This window comes from Pezoporus flaviventris, unplaced genomic scaffold (assembly GCF_033815535.1).
Source record: "Pezoporus flaviventris isolate CSIRO_AGI_PZ_B2104156 unplaced genomic scaffold, CSIRO_AGI_Pfla_v1 ptg000013l, whole genome shotgun sequence".
NCBI classification, from domain to species: Eukaryota; Metazoa; Chordata; class Aves; order Psittaciformes; family Psittacidae; genus Pezoporus; species Pezoporus flaviventris.
Window position 1 is genome coordinate 3,392,300 of NW_026892561.1, and position 18,990 is coordinate 3,411,289.

The 18,990-nt window shown below is 43.0% G+C and overlaps 1 protein-coding gene across 5 annotated transcripts in view; it reads left to right on the forward strand.

Annotated features, from left to right (window-relative positions):
- The window catches only part of RAB3B (RAB3B, member RAS oncogene family), a 59,335-nt gene extending 41,406 nt beyond the window's left edge, over nucleotides 1-17,929 (forward strand). For all 5 annotated transcript variants that reach the window (XM_061451267.1, XM_061451265.1, XM_061451269.1 and 2 more), the window contains 3 exons: nucleotides 3,537-3,655; nucleotides 12,145-12,269; nucleotides 15,852-17,929. In XM_061451267.1, coding sequence (XP_061307251.1) covers nucleotides 3,537-3,655; nucleotides 12,145-12,269; nucleotides 15,852-16,039 — 432 coding nt within the window. In that variant the 3' untranslated portion in view covers nucleotides 16,040-17,929. The remainder of the gene's footprint in view (nucleotides 1-3,536; nucleotides 3,656-12,144; nucleotides 12,270-15,851) is intronic.
- The last annotated feature ends 1,061 nt before the right edge of the window (nucleotides 17,930-18,990 follow it).

Below are 18,990 nucleotides of genomic sequence, written 5' to 3' on the forward strand. Positions count from 1 at the left end.
CATCTCCTTGTCTTCTAATGAGTTTGTGGTCTACCTGGAAATCTTGCAAGCAGCTTGAGGGAGCAGAGAAGCAATCTGCATCAGTTATTTTCTCCTTCGTTAGATAAATGTCTTGCACATAAAATCCTGCAATGCCTTATTACCAAAGGCTTTGTGGTGTTTTAAACTCTGCAAGGACAGCTAATGTACACGCTGAAGAAACTGAGCTCGGATTTTGCAGTTTGTTTAATTGTGTTGATGTTGAAGTGGGGGGGGGTAGGGGATGGTCAGTGGAGCTTGTATAAAACAAGGTGTGAGTCAAGAAAATTAAGCCAGTTCACATCTGTCTAAGAAGCTAACATAACCTGAGGGGGGAAAGGTCACTTCAGGGTGGTATTACAGAGATTCAGATGGATTTGGAGTAATGCAACTAAAAACATTCAAGGGGAGATGGCGTGCTCTGTACCTGTACAGTGAAACAGAAACAAGAATCCATCAAGAGACCCCTATAGAGATGAATCACATCTCTGCCTTACCCCATAGCCACCAGGGCAAGGTTATGAATAAACTTCACATACCATGAAATATAGGATGCCTTTTCCCCTCTCACACACTGCCTGTGAGATGGTAGGCACCTAAGTCTATACTAATGAATATGCAAATGACCTTCCTAATGAGGGAAGTGCATTGTCTGCCAGAGAACAGACGATGACTAAGGAAGCACATGTAGCCCTTTGGGGTCCTGCACCTCCTCCAGCCACGTCCCTGTTTCTTGCTAATGGATAAATTGGAGTCCACCTCCCTGCACAGGGGGTTTGTAGGGAGAATAGCGAAATCAGCAAACCAGAATTACCACATTTCAGCACTTCCTGGCAATAGCACAGTTTGCATTCACACAGATTAACTCTATAGGCTGAGTGCAGATCCTCGCTGAGCCGAGGCACTGGACTCATCCCACAGGATTTGAAAGCCACCCTGCGCGTCCCTTGGGGCCGCTGCCTGGAACAGCCTGGATGCACATCCTCACAGCTAACTTCTTGCTCAGAGCTGTTGTCAAATGTGATTTCTTTCCAAACTGTTCTGCATGTAGCTAGCCCATGTGCCTTGCTGTTGCTTACTGCCTGGTCACAGCCCCATGCCCTAAGACAAAATGAGAACTAGTTCAACACACAGCAGAAAACAGAAGATGAGATTTGGGAGATCCTGGCAATATAGGTGTAAAACAATAATGCCGTGGGCTTGAGAACTGAAGAAGCCTGACTTCCTAAGGATGTATTTCTTTTTGTTGGTTGCGGGATCTGAGAAGTTGCTAATACTGATTGAGGTCTTTTTCCTAATGAGGCATGAAGAAAGCCTCCCTCCTGTGGATCTTTTGGTGTTGGAAAAAGATAAGCGTTGAACTAAGCTTTTTACCCAGCTTGCTAAGGGATGCTTAAAGTCTCTCTTCCCCTTACCAACTATTTTCACGACATTTGTAAGAATGTACCTTTGAGGGTGTTTCCTTTCAGTCAAATATTATGGGCATATCCACATTCATGTGTGGAGACTGATGATTCAATAAGCCTTGTGTCAATGGGAAATTGGGCTAAAATAGAGCAGCTATCATGTCTGAATAAGCAGAGCAATACTGTTGCCACTGAGACCTTCCCCACTCGAAGAGTTATAGTTGGGATCTAGTTGTCGCGGCTGGTTTAGCAGTTCAGCAGCTAAGCGAGGATGTGGTGTCAATGACTATGAGAGTGCTCTGTAATGGATTTATCACGGTAGGAGAAGACACGGTCACTCAGGCTGCAAGGTGTAGTCCACCTTGTTCTCGTACTTCTTGTCGGGAGGGAACAGAACCGTTTCTCAGGCAGTGTGCAACGCTTTGCTGTGATCAGCCAATGGACTACCCTGCCTTGAAATAAATGCACAAGTTTCAAGGAAAAATCCCTTCTTTTTTCCAGAGGATTGGTGGAGAAACAGCAAGATTCCTGCTGCAGAATTTCTCCCTGGGAAATTCGCGGTGTGTTACAGCTGTGGATGGTCTCACACTAGTGCAATAGGCAGTGTCTTTTAAGCAAGCTGCAGGGAGCTTATTTACAAGCGCTTGCCTCCTGCAGAGAGCCTCTGTGATATTCTGGTGCAGAACAACAGGCGATCATTGTTGTTTTCCCCTTTCGCAGGCTGGCTAGTATGTGTTCTGGGAGGGCTGACACTGTCTCCTGCATGCAGCAAAAACAAAGCTGCATGTATGGGAATGATGAACAGGAGGGTTTTAAAGCTGAGTAGTTTCTGACCCACTGCACATTGTGTGTTTTCTGGGGCTCTGGTGATGTGTTATGTCTGATCAGAAACTGTCTCAATACTCTGGCAAGAGTGCTTTACATGGATTTATTTCACTCTTCCAACTAGCCATGTGATAGATAAGTCCTTCAGGGCCTTTTTCTCTAGAGAAGAGGAACCTTAATCATCACATTTTAAACCAGTGGCAGTAAATGCTTTCTTAAGTGTGGGTTTTGCGAGGACTAAAGGAGCATTCCTTTCAGAACTGCTAACCCTTAGGAGTAACTAGCAGTCAACACCTTATGGTGAGCTTGAGCTTTGAAAGTAAGGCCTTTTGCCTCCCTGCAGCTCTTTCACAAGAGGTGCCATTTCTCAAAACATAGATGAAATGTGGTTGTTCAAATAATAGATAACTTCCTGAATGAGAGAGGCGTTAAGCACACAACTCTTCTTGATTCAGAAGGCAGGTCCAAAGGGGGCGAATTGGATGCAGGACTGTTGATCTGATGTAGAAACACTCCTCAGCTTAAGAGCCGGCAGCTAGAATGTGAGGAGTAAATGTTGCTGGCATCCACCAGATGGTATTTGACATGTTTTTTAGCTCACAAGTCTTCTGTTGTATATGTCACAGTTTCACCTTTATGCTGCCAGACTGAACATAGAAATGACAACTGCAGGTAGAGGTGTTCTACAGCACTCTACAGACAAAGAGAATTAAATGGAACTTAGTAAATCTCTGATTAGTATGTGCACCTCAGAACCTCAGATGTCGTGAGTGGGATATTCCATGTTGAATTCCTTTTGTCGAGTAATTTTCATTGCATCAAGTCTTTAATTGTTGTCTTTAACCCCAGGTGAGAGTCACCTGCAATATCTGCTCAAGGGTATTTTCCTGACTGCAACACTAAATTGCAACACGTAAATGCCTTTTGCCTGCTACAGTCCTGGGCTGTTTTCTGTTGCCTGTGCTTTGAAGTGTCAGCTCTCAGTGAACTCTGCTAATGTTTTATTATTGCCTTGAGGCCGAGGCAGAGAAGAGCAATTAAAGGGTTGACATCTTTGGTATTTTTTTCATAGAACATGTGTCACAATGCATTTAAGAAATCACTGTTTATGCAAAAGCCTAATTAATCCTAAAATGTAAGGACAGTTCGTTTCAGATGGGAGCAAATGAGGGTTTTAAAATGTATAACAACAAGGAGTGGTTGCCTTGCTTTAGGCACAGGACCTCATTACAAATGCTGTTTCTGAGAATTGGAGTCTTAAAGCCTAAATATTCCTTTCTGTTCCAGGATACAGCCGGACAAGAAAGATACAGGACCATCACTACTGCCTACTACCGAGGAGCCATGGGCTTCGTCCTCATGTATGATATCACCAGTGAAGACTCCTTCAATGCAGTGCAGGACTGGTATGAAATACTGCTGGGTTTGGGTTGGTTTGGGTTTTGGCCAATTCTCTCCTCACAGCTTGTTTGTTGAGAACATCAGACACCCCATCCTCCACGGTGCTTTGCATCACCCTGTTCTTTCTTCTTCATCTGAACTCTGGGATAAATAACTTAGGTTTTAAACGCTCCTCTAGAAAATGCTCCACAGCTTCACTTTAATGAAGAAGTTATAATTAAAACATAGTGGCTTTGAAAAGTTTTAATTTGTTCCAAAGAAATGAATCCTTTAATGCATTATCTGGGGTTGGGAGGTTTTCTGTGCTGCTAAAACAGTGGCTGTTAGCATCAAATCTCATTTAAAATCTAATAAGGCTAAATCTTTCCAAACTGCTTTGAAAAAGGGTTTGGTTGTTGTTGGGTTTGTTTGGATTTTGGGTTGTTTTTCTCCAAGGGTAGGCATATGGAACATTATTCACCTTGCCTAGCTCAACATAAGTAAAAATCTAACTTTATCCATTTAAAAGTTGTGAAGTTGAAATTAGTCGTAGTGGTAATAGCAGGAGGAAGAACAAGGCCTAGGACAGAAAGCAAGCATACCCCTTGAAAGCCAGTCTGTTACCACTGACTACAGAAAGCAGCTGGACAGGTCAAGTAAGGCAGTGTTCGGTGAGGAATGGTGGGATGAGGGAGAAGGAGTTACCTATTAAATGTGAAAGGTGGGGGCTTAGCCCTAAAATTAGGTAAGGAATGGCTTCTCAACTGTTGCAAGCTCCTCTGGCTCCACTGAATTCAGGCAGAAACACCAGAAAATTATTTCTGCACTTCCTGGTGACAGAAAGCAAGGAAATATTTATGGCTTACTGTGACAGAAGAAAGCATCAGGTCAGTTGCTATAAAAAGTCCATGGCAGTATCAAAGCTGCATTGGCACTACACTGGTACAGACTGGTCTAACTAGCATTTAGTGTGCATTTCCCCTTCCCCACCTGGAGGTCCCCTAATAACTCATGCCACCTCTGTTCCTCCTTGGGAAGAAATGTCCCACCTCACTCCACACTGATCTGATTTTGGAAGCAGAGCTGCAGCCCAGACCTTCCTGCATTCCTGCCTTCTGGATAAGTACATGTACAGAGCAGGAAGAGTAAGTGGTCTTGCCAGAAGGGCCAGAGCATGTTACTGTAGTGCCTGGAGCCTCCTTGGAGGTAGGGGATACAATCCAGCACAGTGCCTGCGGTGAAAACACCTGAGCTGCTGCTGTGAGGCAGTTGCTGTGGGCACAGCATGGATAAGCAGAAGGTTGGACCCCGTTGCTGGATCTTGTGTTCTGATGTGGCATCCTCAGAAAGTGACACCAGAGTTCGTGGAGGAAATACAGTGCATGGGGAGGTAGGGGAAAGGCTGCATTTATCCTTAGAAGTAGTATCCCTCTGTTTCCCCCCAGACTTGTAATCCTGTTGCTGTCAGCAGGTAGATATGGTCAGCATGCAAAGACAGGTGATGCAGCTGTCAGTGAAATCTCCCAAGTCTGCTGGATTGATTTGCAGTGATCTCTGTGACCCACCAGGAGCATGTGATACATGCTGGCTATGGCACTGGCTCTTAGCATCCAGCTCAGTTTGGCTTTCTGTTGAACACCTATTCTGTATCCCCTGATCTAGGTTGTGACTCAGAAACCACAACAGTGTGGTTTGTTGTGGATAGTAATTTGGCCTTCTCCCAAAGCTGCCTATTATTTATTCTTGCTGTCCACTGAAGCAGATGGTCCGGATCATCACATCTAAGGATGCAGTCTCCACTCCCACCCCATCTCCAGTACCCTGACACCATGCTGCAGGAGGTGGACAGCAGCACCTTCCCTGAGCTGTCCTTCACCAGCTAATGACAGAGGAATAATTTTTTCCTTGCTGAAAACACAAACCCACAGGTTTTGCCAAACCCAGGTCCCTCCATGTGGCACATTGGCCACCAAGCTCGGGTGAAGCTGTTTCTGCTTCGTGTGTCTGCATGGGGATTTTTCCCGTAGGAGTGCAGGTATGTGAGCTAGGGCAATATCTTTCACTAAAGTGAATATTTTCAGCTTGGTTACCTGGTGAAACAAGATACATGCGAGCACACAGTTCATCTGCCTCTCTGTCTGTCAGTTCTGCTCTGATAAGTTTTACTTAACAGTCGTAACATAGCCCAGAATAGCAAATCTCAGTCTCTGAGCTGATGCTCTTTTGAAGTTTCTACAGGTGAAGTTTAAGCTGAAGTATTGGAAGTGGTCTAAGCTCCATTCCGTCAAAGGCAGCGCTGAAAGAGCAAGAATTGGGAAAGGTCATCTTTGTCTGTTTGACTTCATGTCTTCCCGTGCCATGGGGACTGCATGAATATCATTTCTAAGAGCACCTTGTCAGCCAAAGGACAGAGGTGAACCATCAGTTCATTTGTACTCTGTATGTTAGGAATCCTTCCAGCCACTTGGAAGATTGGGGGGGCCCAAATCACGTAGTGGAGTGGATAAAATCGGTCCTTTTCTTCCCTTCTGAAGCTTGTCCAGGGCAGAGGACTGTAGCAAAGCCAGCATCGCTGTGCCAGCAGAGTCCTCTAGTGGCGGTACAATTAAGAGATGGTTTTCTTCTCCCAGTCTGCAGAATTGCTTTCCTGACTTCCAAAGGGACAAGAAATGGAAACAAAAGCTTTTTGCCTGGTGCTGCTCTATCAGCCTCTGCCATTTACTGGCATAGCGAGTAGGTAGGATTTTTTGGGTGGTTTTCACCATCCTGGGTGATGCAGTTATGCTTCAAAAAATATTATACTGGATCTGGTCTTCAGTCAGGAGCTGTACCCTCCATGGAAGATTATGGTGTCTGCTACTTGAGTTCATTTAGCTCAGAGTCTTTATCTTCATCAGCCTGGTCCATTCTTCAGGTCAAGTGTAAGTCAGAAGCATGCCAAATGATAAGAACAGGGCAGTTTACTGCAAAGAGGACAGGGGCAGACAAAAAAATCAAGAAGACCCTCCTGTTGAGTCCTGAGGTTCAGAAGGAACCCCTTTGCTTGCTAAGCTCCTCAGAGAGGAGTCTAGGTGTGCTTGTATCCCAGCTTAGTCCCAGACTTGGTCAGTGGTATGTGTCTAAAGAATTATACCTGCACAATTAGTTACTTATATTACCTAGCTAAGATTTCAACCTTTAGCATCCTATTGGTCACTTGCTGACAATCTGTTGCAGGAAGGAATCTCTCAGACTCGAGGAGCAACCTTGAGGGTGTCCCTACTCGAAGGGAGACATGGGCGTACAGCCCATTGCTGTGCAGCAGGGCTCGCTGGGCCTCTTACTCTGTAAGAGAAGATCATGGAATCATAATCATATCTGCTTACCAGCTACAGAAGTTAGGGGGTTTCTTTTCCAAACTTGGCTAGAACCAAGCCTTGACCAGCACTATGGTTGGGGGGGGGGTGTGTGCACATTGCTCAGATTATCCCTTGTCTATTGAGTCGTTAGCTGTCTCCACTTAATCCACTTTGAGTCTGATGTAGCCATCACAACCAGATGCATCCATTACAGCCACCACTGGTGGTTATCACTTGGGCAGTCAGGTTGGAGGTGGGGGGAAGCTCACAGCCACAATGTCAAAGTTGTAAGACGCTCTTTACCTTGCAAGGAAGGTGTGTGGCCTGAAAAGTGAGTTGTCTCTCTGCTTACAGAGCTTTAGGTGGGGCTACAACAAACCACACTATTTCTGAGAGCATACTTCAACCCTCACTGAAGTCAAGCGGGGCAAACACATGGGATATATGCAAAAGCTAAGAGCCAAGCTCATCCTAGGTCATCTTCTATCCTGCAAGCTTCCCAAAATTATAGCAATTAATGCTACACATCCTCTTTCTTTTAAGTGTTCTGCTAGCCCAGATGGCTAATGATGCATTTTTCAGTGTCCAGCTACAGTAAACTCAACTGGTGAGTTGAATATTTTGTCATAAATGCAGCATGATGCAGCAGATGGGCTGACCTTTTAGTCATCGAGAATAAATCAGCACTACTCAGTTAATGTTGAAGTAAACCCAGTAAGGAACTTGTTATCCTTCCCAGTTATTCCTAAAATAGCATGTGTGGATGGAATGTGAGTGTTTCTCTGGCATAAAAGATGAGTAAGCCACTTGCCATGTGATCATGGGGCTGGGTTCATAGAATAAATACAATCAGGCTTAGGATGATACCTCAAGAAGATCATCAGCTATTTTATAATACAAAGTGATGCCCCTTCTACTAACTTTGGCTGCTGTTCATCCCAGTCCATTCTCATTGGCTGGACATAATTCCTCAGTCCTAAAACTGTATCTCTTCATGAAATCTTGGAATGGGTCAAGTTGTGTACAGTATCATCTATGGGTTTTACACTAGGATATTCCTCAATCCTGAAGCCTGTTAATTCCTGCTGGTGCCCTGCCTACTGCTCCTTAGGGATTCAGTTTTTAAGATGCTGTGTAAGCAGGCGGCCAGCATGAGTCTCAGCCCATCTCATTGCTTTCTCTTGTGTCATCTCTTCCTGCAGAAAACAAGATAAAAGCATGAATAAACATCTGAACCAGAGACCTAGCACTCCAAGTAAGCTCTTGCCCATGTCAAACTATTAACTTCTGCTGAGCTCGTAGGGGTGTGCATAGATCTCAGAATTCCTCTTCATAACTACACCGAAATTGTGGGAAGGTGGCCTTGCACAAAGTGACCTCTCTCTCAAACAAGTCTTTTCCCTTCTAGACCCCTCCAGCATCTTAGAGCTTATATCCTCCCTCTAGCTGGCAAATTCCCATAGCAGGTTGTGCTTTGTTATTCCCCAGGCCCTTTCGCAAAGCTCTGACATCCCCTCTAAGACTGCCTCCCGTGTGTGTGTATGGTGCACTTTACCTCTCTGCTCTGGCTCATTGGCATGTGACTGCTTTAACAGCCTCCTGACCTGCCCACAAGGGAAATGACACTCTCTCTCGCAGTCTGCCCTATGATGTCTTCCTTAGGTGATCTTTTTACCACACTTTTCATATGGGTGGGTGTCCCAAAGAGGATTCTGGTTTGCTTTGTGTCACTCCAGAAATGCTTCTAAACCAAGTAAAGGCATTCTTTCTCCTGAATGAGGAGGATCATGGCTGTATATCAGCTATTCAGACAAGTTCTCCAGGTACTATATGAATGTGAAGTACAGTCTTTCTTTCATTCACCTGAATCATTAATCATTATTAATTCCCATGAACAATTATCTTAAAGCAGCTGAGAAAGAGTAAGATACACAATTTAAATGCATTTGGGCGTATCTAGAACATGACCTATTCTCTTGCTCCTTGAATGGTAAAGATACAACAGATTGTCTGAGAAGCCTTAAAGGATTAAACCTGAGTGACTTTCCGTACTGCAGTGTGACAAAGAGCACAGTCAGGTTATTTCACAAGAAAAAAACATACATGGACAAAAGCAAAGATGGGTTTTACCTTATATTTGAAAGTAATTAATCTTGTTTAAATAAGATGCACATCCTGTAGGTGAGTGAAATGGTTAAATGACTTTTCCTGGCTTTCTAGATATCTTTCTTTTTAGTAGGCTCCTTTGACAGTTACTATTTGACACTAGCTTAATAGTTTTGTGTGCAGATAAATCAGCGATTTATACCTCATTTGAAACTGTACTGAAACTAGGATATACTCAGTATTTGATACTGTCAAGTAAATAGAAAATAGTATGGAAACTCCTGCTTTGGACAACCTGGACAATTTCATAAGAGGGAAGGAAAAATTGGTTAAATATAACTTTGATTTAAGAGACAGTTGGGTTCACATATCATCAGCTGTATTAAGGTTTCAGTCTGACCTCCAAATTAGGCTGTTGATATACCCATGGAACTGTGAACCTGAGACTTGTTTTTCTTCTAAGTGTGAAGCATAAACCCCATCCTTTATCGTCAATTTGGGGAATTCAGCACAAATAAAGCAGAGCATTGTTGCTGTGTCACAGAAACATGTTTTCCCCAGTGTGTATATTGGACTGCCCTGGCGGTTGTTGTAACACCTTAATTGCACAAGCCTTGCTGTTTGTTTGTTTGTTTATCTTTCCAGAAGCTTCTGGAAATTTGCTGCCTTTCTTCTGGTATGGGGATCAGGGTTTCTTTTAGACATTCATCTTCACAGGATACCCGAAAGGGGCTCTTCATCAGGGACTGTAGCGATAGGACAAGGGGTAATGGGTTTAAACTGAAACAGGGGAAGTTCAGGTTCCTTATGGAAGAAGTTCTTCCCTGTGAGGGTGCTGAGGCACTGGCACAGGGTGCCCAGAGAAGCTGTGGCTGCCCCATCCCTGGCAGTGTTCAAGGCCAGGTTGGACACAGGGGCTTGGGGCAACCTGCTCTAGTGAGAGGTGCCCCTGCCCGTGGCAAGGGTTGGAACTGGATGATCTTAAGGTCTTTTCCAACCCAAACCAGTCTGGGATTCTGTGATTCTATAACTTATTCCTAGTAAGTGTAAATGTCAGTATTATGTGAGAGGTTTTTCACTAACCTATACGGACAAGGAGGAGTTTTTGTGGGGGATCCTTCATGGGGTTTTGTCTTCTTTCTAATTATCTAAGTAACTCTGTTGAAATAGCTAAGATTTGGCAGTTTATCCCCATATAACCCCTCATGGACTGAAATGAATCCAGAGAGAGGACTGAGAGTCAGAAGAGGAGCCTGGATATAAGTGTTTCAAATGAAAGCTGGAGAGACTTTCTTTCTCTGTATTCCTTATGGAGGGAGACTGGGGAGATTTCATCTTCCTGCACTCTTGGTTGATTTCTGAGGTCACCCCTTCTGTGATGAGCTTTTCCATAGACATCTGTGGAGTAACGTGACTGGCTGCTTCCCATGGAAAAGGCAAGTAAGCAGCTCAAACTAATTAAAAGTTATCCTTAGCAGATCAGAACTGGAGGCTGCTGCTAACTCAAAAGAGCAGGAATTGAGTGCTTTATTGTTAAGGGAGTTCAAGCAATCTAGAGAGAAGTGAAAATATGAGGGGGATTCCTGGCTCTCCTGGGAAATGGGTTTGCCTGAAACTATAGTATCCTGTATGGAGGAGTGATGAGCAGGGGTGGAGTGGGAAGGTGAGTTAGGCACTGGAGGAGGTAGAGGAGGGAAAGAATGAATTGCTTCTGGCAGAGCAGCCTAATTACCTTTGGGAAGGAGGAAGGCTTAAAAGATAGAGCTGGCTTAGTGAAGGTAAAATAGGTTGGGCCTGTCTGAAAAAAACAAATGCTACCAAGCTAATACTGTTCTGTTGCTGGCTCTGTGACACCTCTGCAAGGATGACGGGAAGGGACCAGCCTCTCAGGATAAACAGAACAAAAATCTGCTGTTTTGTCATAGAAAAACTATGAAGTGGCCAAATATAAGGTCAGACTTGTAGAATCATAGAATAGTTAGGGTTGGAAAGGACCTTAAGACCATCCAGTTCCAACCCCCTGCCATGGGCAGGGACTTCTCACACTAGACCATGTCACCCAAGGCTCTGTCCAACCTGGCCTTGGACACTGCCAGGACTCCTGGGATCCATAGCTAGCTCCACTCCAGTTTCAGCATATGAGCTACAGAGAGCTTTAGAGGCTTTAAGTTCATCCCAGTGCTCCTGCTTAAGCTTCCACTCACTTAATCCCTCTGTCATTGAAATTAGTGTTTGTTCAATACTTACCGTCTGTCATTGCATCCGTTGTTTCCTGCCTTAGGTATCACTTAATCCTGCTGGGTTCAAATATTAGCTCTCAGAGCCTTACCTTCCCGATGTGGTACATTTCTGTTTCTCTTTAGCAATTGTTTCCATGTTGCTATGCAGTTTCAGTTTCCTTGAAGAAGTTTTCCTGTTCAAGCCAAGGTGACTTGATGCTTCCATCTTTTTGACTCTCAAAACACAATTTCTTATGGTGTTACTAAAACTGCAGCTAAAAGAGCATTTTGTTTGTCTGCTCCCTGCTCTAGTGGAAGGTGTCCCTGCCTGTGGCAAGGAGTTGGAACTGGATGAGCTTTAAGGTCCCTTCCGACCCAAACCATTCTGTGATTGTTGTTATGTGTTTTATAAGAGGTTGTAAATCTAGCATGAAATGTGTATCTATCGTATGGTTTTCTCTATAGGGACAATATCCTTAAGAGATGTAATTGATTGTGACTCCCCTGACAGGTTACAGCTGAAGGAGAATAAGCTTTTTCTTTGTCCCTAGACTTCAGAAATTACCAAGTTCAGCTCTTCAGTAAGGCTGGATCTTATGATTTTAAAACACTTGCAAAGCCTTAACAAGAAACTTTGTTGTCACATGAAGTTAAGGAGTAGTAAAATAGAATGGTACTATAAATGATGTAGTTTGCAGTCTTGCTTTGTGTGTAAGATCGGTCATTTGTCTTTTAACCAACACAGTCTTGGACGCCGATGTTGTCATTAATAGTACTTGTTTTTATACTTAATGTATGATTGTATTTTGGCATAGCTGGTGGAACGTAACAATCTTTTTTGCTCTCCTGCAGGGCCACACAAATCAAGACTTACTCCTGGGACAATGCACAAGTGATCCTGGTGGGAAACAAATGTGACATGGAGGATGAGAGAATTGTACCTGTAGAGAAGGGGAAAAATCTGGCGGACCAGCTAGGTACATATCACAGCTTTTCTTTCTGCTCTTTTCCCTTTGCTTCTTTATACTGTGTATGATAAAAAGTCCTTCCAGAATCAATATGGTATCACAATGATGGTATCACAACTAAGAAACATAATATGTTCTAGGTCCATAGGTTACTTGCTTAGTGATGAATAATACCTTCTTGCAGTGTTGCTCTGTCCATCAAGCTAGTTTCTAAGGATGTAAGGAAGACAAAGTTTGTGTGTGAGCGGTTCCTTATTAGCTCACAGAATTAAAAGAGAAGAAGTTTTCCTCTCTCTGGGTCTCCAAGTGCCACATAATAATTTTCAGAATGCAGGCATTGGTTTTTGTACAATAAATTCGTTTATTTTTGCAACTAAACAATGAAAAAAGAAGTTTATACATCAGAACTGTAGAGCTGAGTACAATGTACCGTGCTTCTCTGTCCAGGTAGGAAAGAGACATTATATTATTGATGTGGGATAGAAAAAGGAGAACTTCCATTTGCAATGAAAATTTAAGAATGAACAGCAAAAGAAATTAATCTTATTTATAATTTTTGTTATATATTATAGAAAAATGATCTTTTTAAGATGGAATATGGGCTTCTGTGTTAAGCTTTAACTATTCTGTTGCAAGTAAATCCTGTTGAATTTAATTCAGCTACAGCCAAGACCCTGACAGTGGGCATACTGTACATATCTGTCTAGCTTTTAAGAGCACAGATTCTTATCAGACCCAAAGGAATCGCCATCATTTCCAATTTCTAAAATCCTATGTTGTCTTCAATTCCTGAGCAGTAATTGGGGGGTACAGAATATATTCTATATGCATGCAGAATATAAACTGGGGGTACTGGAGTTCCAGTACACACTGCATCCATTGTTGAAGTTCAGTGTGTGACCGTGATCAAATTGCCAGTTATGGTTAAATCTTAGATAATGAATATTTATTAGTTGGGGGTTTTGTTATTGTTGGTTTGATTGGTGTGGGCTTTGGTGGTTGTTTTTCTATTTAATGAAGGGAAGCTATAGAAACCCTCCTCATAGATGAATATAAAGTACGGCTTTGTGATAGGAACCTGTGTGATATGAAGAAAGATGGTCACTGTTCCAAAGAGTTAGGAGCAATCAGGTTATTCTTTCATGTTTCACATGCAAAAAAAAAAGAAGCATGTCTGCAAAGACCTGCAGGATTAGAGCCTTCAAGTGTAAATTCTACATATGCTCAGCACAAAGAGGTCCTATTTATGACCAAATATCAAACTAAACTCTCTAATTTCCCATTATTAATATTATTGTGGTAATAATAAATCTAGGACTAGCAAAGCAAAGACATGGTTCGCTTGCAACATCAGTTGTGGGCTCTTTTTTACACATCAGGATTTCATTTGCTTTTGAAAATGTGAATATGAACAAATTCTGTTCCTGGCTTGCAGACTTTCGAAACCATTGTTAATGCCATGTGTGCCCATGTATGTTGCAAGAGTAATCACACTGCTAGCGGTTGAAAATTTGTCCAGAACAATGTAACAGCAAATAGAGAGTTTTACTGGAACTTCCACTGCTATTTGGACCGCTGATGTTTTTTCTCCCCCCAAAATCTGTGCAAACACAAATCTGGCATCCAGAATCTGAATCCTTTACGTCTGGGACACCTCAGAATGGACATGAGCACAGAGTTACCATAGAAACTGACTCCATCAGTAGGAAACTGTTTTGAAGAATCCCCAGTTCTGCTCCCAGCCTGTCCTCATGCTTGTTCAGCTCACCTTGGAGAAACATACCCAGTGCAGAGCAAAACAAAACCTGACTGTGCTTTTGGGCAGTCCTGCCTTGGTCCTCTGTAGCCTCCCAAAATACTGAATGCTCTTTTTAAAAGGGCTGAAAAATTTGTCTGGATTTGTCAGTCAGATTTTCCTTACACTAACTGTGCTGATGTGTACAGCATTACCTGAAATTACTTAGCGTGGTAGGTGGGAGGAATCTCTTTAATTGACTATTGACTTAAAGCTTAAACTGTTAGCTTTCATCATGGTGATTCACATAGAGCTTATCCGCCAGCGTGTTTGTCTGTTTGTACAGTGACATTAACATCATTGAGATGATTTCCTAATCAGATGAATAAATTGTTATTGGCCTGAACACGAACTAAACCCAAACAGATTCAGCCATAGCAGAAGCTAAACCAATGCTGGAGTGACAAATACCTAAGTTCAGGTCTCTGATTCCACATGCCCTTTATATATCTGCTTTTAACCATCATCAAAGACAGCAGGTGAGGCAGATGGAACCCTTTCCTGCTGCAGGACAGCCATCTGACTGCTGCAGCTGAACCCAGGACACTTGCTCATTCATGAGGACACCTCCACCATCACCTCACCCGTTGCCCCATGATACTTAAAAAGTGTTAGAATGGAGCAGATGCCTACTTGTTATCATACATAGGGTGCCTCAGTCCACCAGCAGTGGCAGGCTGATCAGTTAAGATAACTTATCTTTCTCTTTCTTTGTGGCAGAATCAAAGAAAACTGGTGCAATGCACAAGATCCCCAGAATGAAGCACAACAGAATGTAGCCTATTGCAAAATAAACTCTCTGTGGTGCTTGAGCTCTTGCTGTTGGCAGTATAATAACCTGGCAGAACAGAAGCAACAGCCATTGTAAGTGATGGTTGGCCTTTGATGCCCCTGGGGTTAGAAGGATTAAGAAATGCTTCACAGCTCAGTGCATTTCTGCTGGCAGAGGCAGGGTTCAGGCTGTGAGAAGGCTGGTTCATGCATAGCAGGTGTCAACGGGCAGCAGCTTGATGTCTGTGACATCCCCACCTGGCATAACTCCAGCTTTGCTGTTTGGTTTTGGGTTTTTTTTAATCAGGAAGGGTCAGTGTTTGAGAATCCATATTCATACAACAGCAAGGAGCTGCCCCCCGGACACTGAAATTACTCTGTGTAGGAGGCACACAACGTTATTTGCAGTTCAGCAGCGCTGAACGGCCCTTTTCAGGATGGGTGCTCTGCCATGACCTGTGCAGTGTGAGTATCAATCACCCTGAAGAGCTTTCCATGTAAGCAGGCAAAGAATGGGAATAAACAAGACCAAAGTCAAGGAGCATTTTGCTCACAAGCGCAGAAGTTGGTCAGCAAAAGGAATACAACCACGACCTTGCTTCTCCTTCTGGTCTCTGCTCTTGCTAGCCTGCAGTAGTGGTTCATAGAGAAAGGCTGGTCCATCAGAGGTGCATGGAGCCCAGGAAGGCCCCTCTGTACATTACCAGCTAATGGTATGGCGGCAGCAGCTGCAGCCCAGGACAACTTCACTGACCTAAGGGGGAGAATTGAACTCCCTTGTGCTGGGTTTATTCAGATCTGTATCATCTGCAGATGTATTTACCAGGGTAAGGATCCATTTATTGACACTTATTGCTGCTTCATAAATTTTAGAAGCATTTCTGCTCACTACTCTGAGAGTGTGGGAATGAGCTGAGCTAGAGAATTGTCCAATGTCTGAATTCTGATCAATATCAGATTTAATATTTTAAACCCCATCTCCATTATCAGTCTGTATTGATATTTTCCCCCACTTTTTCTCACAGGTTTTGACTATTTTGAAGCCAGTGCCAAAGAAAACATCAACGTAAGGCAGGTGTTTGAGCGTCTCGTGGATATAATCTGTGAGAAGATGTCAGAGAGTATAGATTCAGACCATTCCAAGGGCACTTCAGGAAGGAGCATGCGGCTCACAGACAACCCACCCCCTTCGCAGCAGAACTGCTCGTGCTAGTGACCTTTCTCGCCGAGACACATCCTTCTTTCCTGACTATGTTTTGCCTTTTCGTTTGTAGTGGTGCGTTATCATGTAGTGCAAAGGCAGAAGTCCCTGTGTAGGAAACTGGTATGTTTTGTTTAGTGTGTTGGAGTGTTAATATTATATATTTCTTCATCCAATAATTTAAATAACAAAAATCAGAATATTGTAAGTGTACCTTGTGTTAATGTTACACTGAAGAAAAAAAGCGTTGTTTAGTGTTGCAAACATTACTTCCACAGAGAATGCTGCATTTTTAATTATAAACTCCTCTACTGCACAAACAGTTTTTTGTCAAGAACAGCAGGAAGCATAAAAACCAATTAGAAGGGACCAGGTCTAAAAAAAAAATGGGGGAAAAGATCTCTTATAAAACAAGAATATGTCCATATATTTTGAATCATTGCTGCTGTCCTCTAGACATGGACCTCAGCTTATCTGTACGCTGAGAAAAGCTGAAAAAGCAGTGTGTTTCTGTCTGACAGTTCAAGGCTCTCCAGAGAGCAAAGAGAAAAGGGCAGTGGATTTTGTGTCAAGCCTCTAAATAGGGGACGGGGGCATAGAGGAATCAAAGCTGCCAGGCTGGGATGAGGAGGCCTTGCAGCTGCACATGCTCTTGGCTGGTGCTGGGTGAAGGAGCCAGAGCCCCTTGCCTGCACACTGTCCCACAGCCACCAGTAAGGGCTTGGGTGCTGCTGTGCTTGGCACCTTGCTGCCCCTTAACATCTAGAAGCCCAAGAGCCGACTGTCCTGCAGCTTCTCCCCTGTATCCTCTAGTTTTACCTTTCCAGGTCTGGATCTACTCTGATCAACTGCTTGATGGTGGGCTTGTTGCAGAATGAAGGGAAGGAGGAACTGGCTGCTGCATGCTTAGTTGGAGGCATAATCTGACATGTAAAACTTGGAACAGCACTGCCTCAGAAAGATAAAAATACCAGGAGCCAAAATGAGCGTTGGCAAATATTAGTTGCAGATTACTGCCAATTATTAGTGCCAATATTATTAGATTTTCTTTCTGCATTTTGTTATTTTTTTCTTAAGTTTTGTGCTAGATGTGTGTGGGGGGGTAGTTTTTTCTGGTTTCAGATTCAGCTGAAAAAAGCAAGAAGATTGATTAATAAAACGTAACTGCAAATGAAAAACAGCAGCTAAAAGTTATCCCACAGATGTCTTGTTGCATCATTCTTTGAAGGGAGGAACAGTTTTTCATACTTGATACCTAAAATATTCTTATATTTCCAACGTCTCTAAAATTACAAAACTTCTGCCATGTGCAGAGCTTGTATTTCTCTGAAATACCTGGAGGAACTGCTTGTGTGAACCTGTGAAGTCACATTCACCATACGCCTTCGTTTATGGTTATGCCTTTGTGCATCCCAGCTCTGCAAGTGACCGTGAATTGTGGCTGTAACTGTAAATTAAGTGATTTCAAAGAGAAATTTGCTGTTTTAAGGTGAAAACCCTTGCAAGTTTTATGGCTTTACCTGAAGGCCATGAGCTTCTCTGGCTGAGGAGACTTTCTGATGTCAGGCACTGGAGTTGAGTATCTGCCCGCTGCACTGCAGTGTGCTGGATCATGACACTAGCGAACGCTTCTGTAATTCTGTTGTGTCTCAAAGTGTAATAGTTCTAAGGAGAAAAGCACAGTATCCTGGAGAAGAATCCAACTACACTGATGTAGTTTGAGCTGATTGTGCTGCAGGCTTGACCCCTTTGTGTGTTGCTTTCAGAAATCTTTACTGTGACATGATTTTGGTTGTGTGCGGCTGATCTAGTACTGAACGTGTGATTTGTGCAGCGCTAGGAATGTGGTTGTTGTATCTAAACCCCTGAAACTGCAAAATAAAGACAAATGTTGTCACCAGGCCTGGCCAGAGAGCTTGTGTGCTAGTGTTAACCATTCGTGTGTGTGATTAAAGAAGGTATCTATCTCCTTAATGCTTTTAAAATACACCAAACCACATCGATCTTTTTTGGACAAGGTGATGATCCTTAAGCCAGCAGTCTGGAATCTCTATGCAGAATTAAAACAGAGTAAAGAGAAGGATTATTTGGTCAATAAATGGGCAGTGCAGTGTTCTAATTGTAGAAGGAGCGGGTTTAAGGGCAACTTTTGTGTAACTAGCAATAAGAAATAAAACCTTGCACAGCAGTGAGTGATGATTTTGAGCTGTGGCAGGTATAACGGAGCACCTCAGTGCTAATAATGATGTTTCATTTCAGCAACTCGACAGTAAAAGAAAAAGGATTCAGCAGAAATGGACTTTCAGTTCTTTTGTTTTAACTTACTATTTTGTCCCAGCAAAGAGAACTTTCCCTTTTGTACCTAATGTATAACTGTGTTTCATTGTGTTCCGCACACATTCCAGGCACTTCAAGCTAGGCTGGGCAGAACTGTTGTTTACAGGACAAACCAGCAAGTAGCTACATGGTGGCATAGTCCAAAGACCTGGAAAATACAGGGAGAAACGTAGTATTTGGTGGAGAAATCCTGCAGTTTAATTTCAAGTAAGGAACCAAATCATCACACACAACTGACACATCTCTCCCTTAATATGTATTTTATGTATCTTGTCTTACTCTTGTATTAAAGGATGAGAATGGATGCAGAGAAAGCCTTTTGCCTTAAGTGGCATGCAGCTAATTTCAGTATCACCAGCAAGTCAGTAGTAATTGTTACTTGTATTAACTTGTAAGAGACAGAATGTGAGGCAATAATGTATTATTGAGGCAAGGGAAATAATAAACTTGCTTGCCCTGAAGACAAACTCCAAATTCTTGATTTGGTCTCATATAGAACCTTCCATTTGACTGGAAGTGGCCTGGGATAGTAGTGTTGATAATCCAGTGTGGTTACAGGATCAAAGAAGGGATACCAGAAGGTGAAAGGAAGGAGGTGAATGCTCTTCACAAGCTTTGCTTTATGG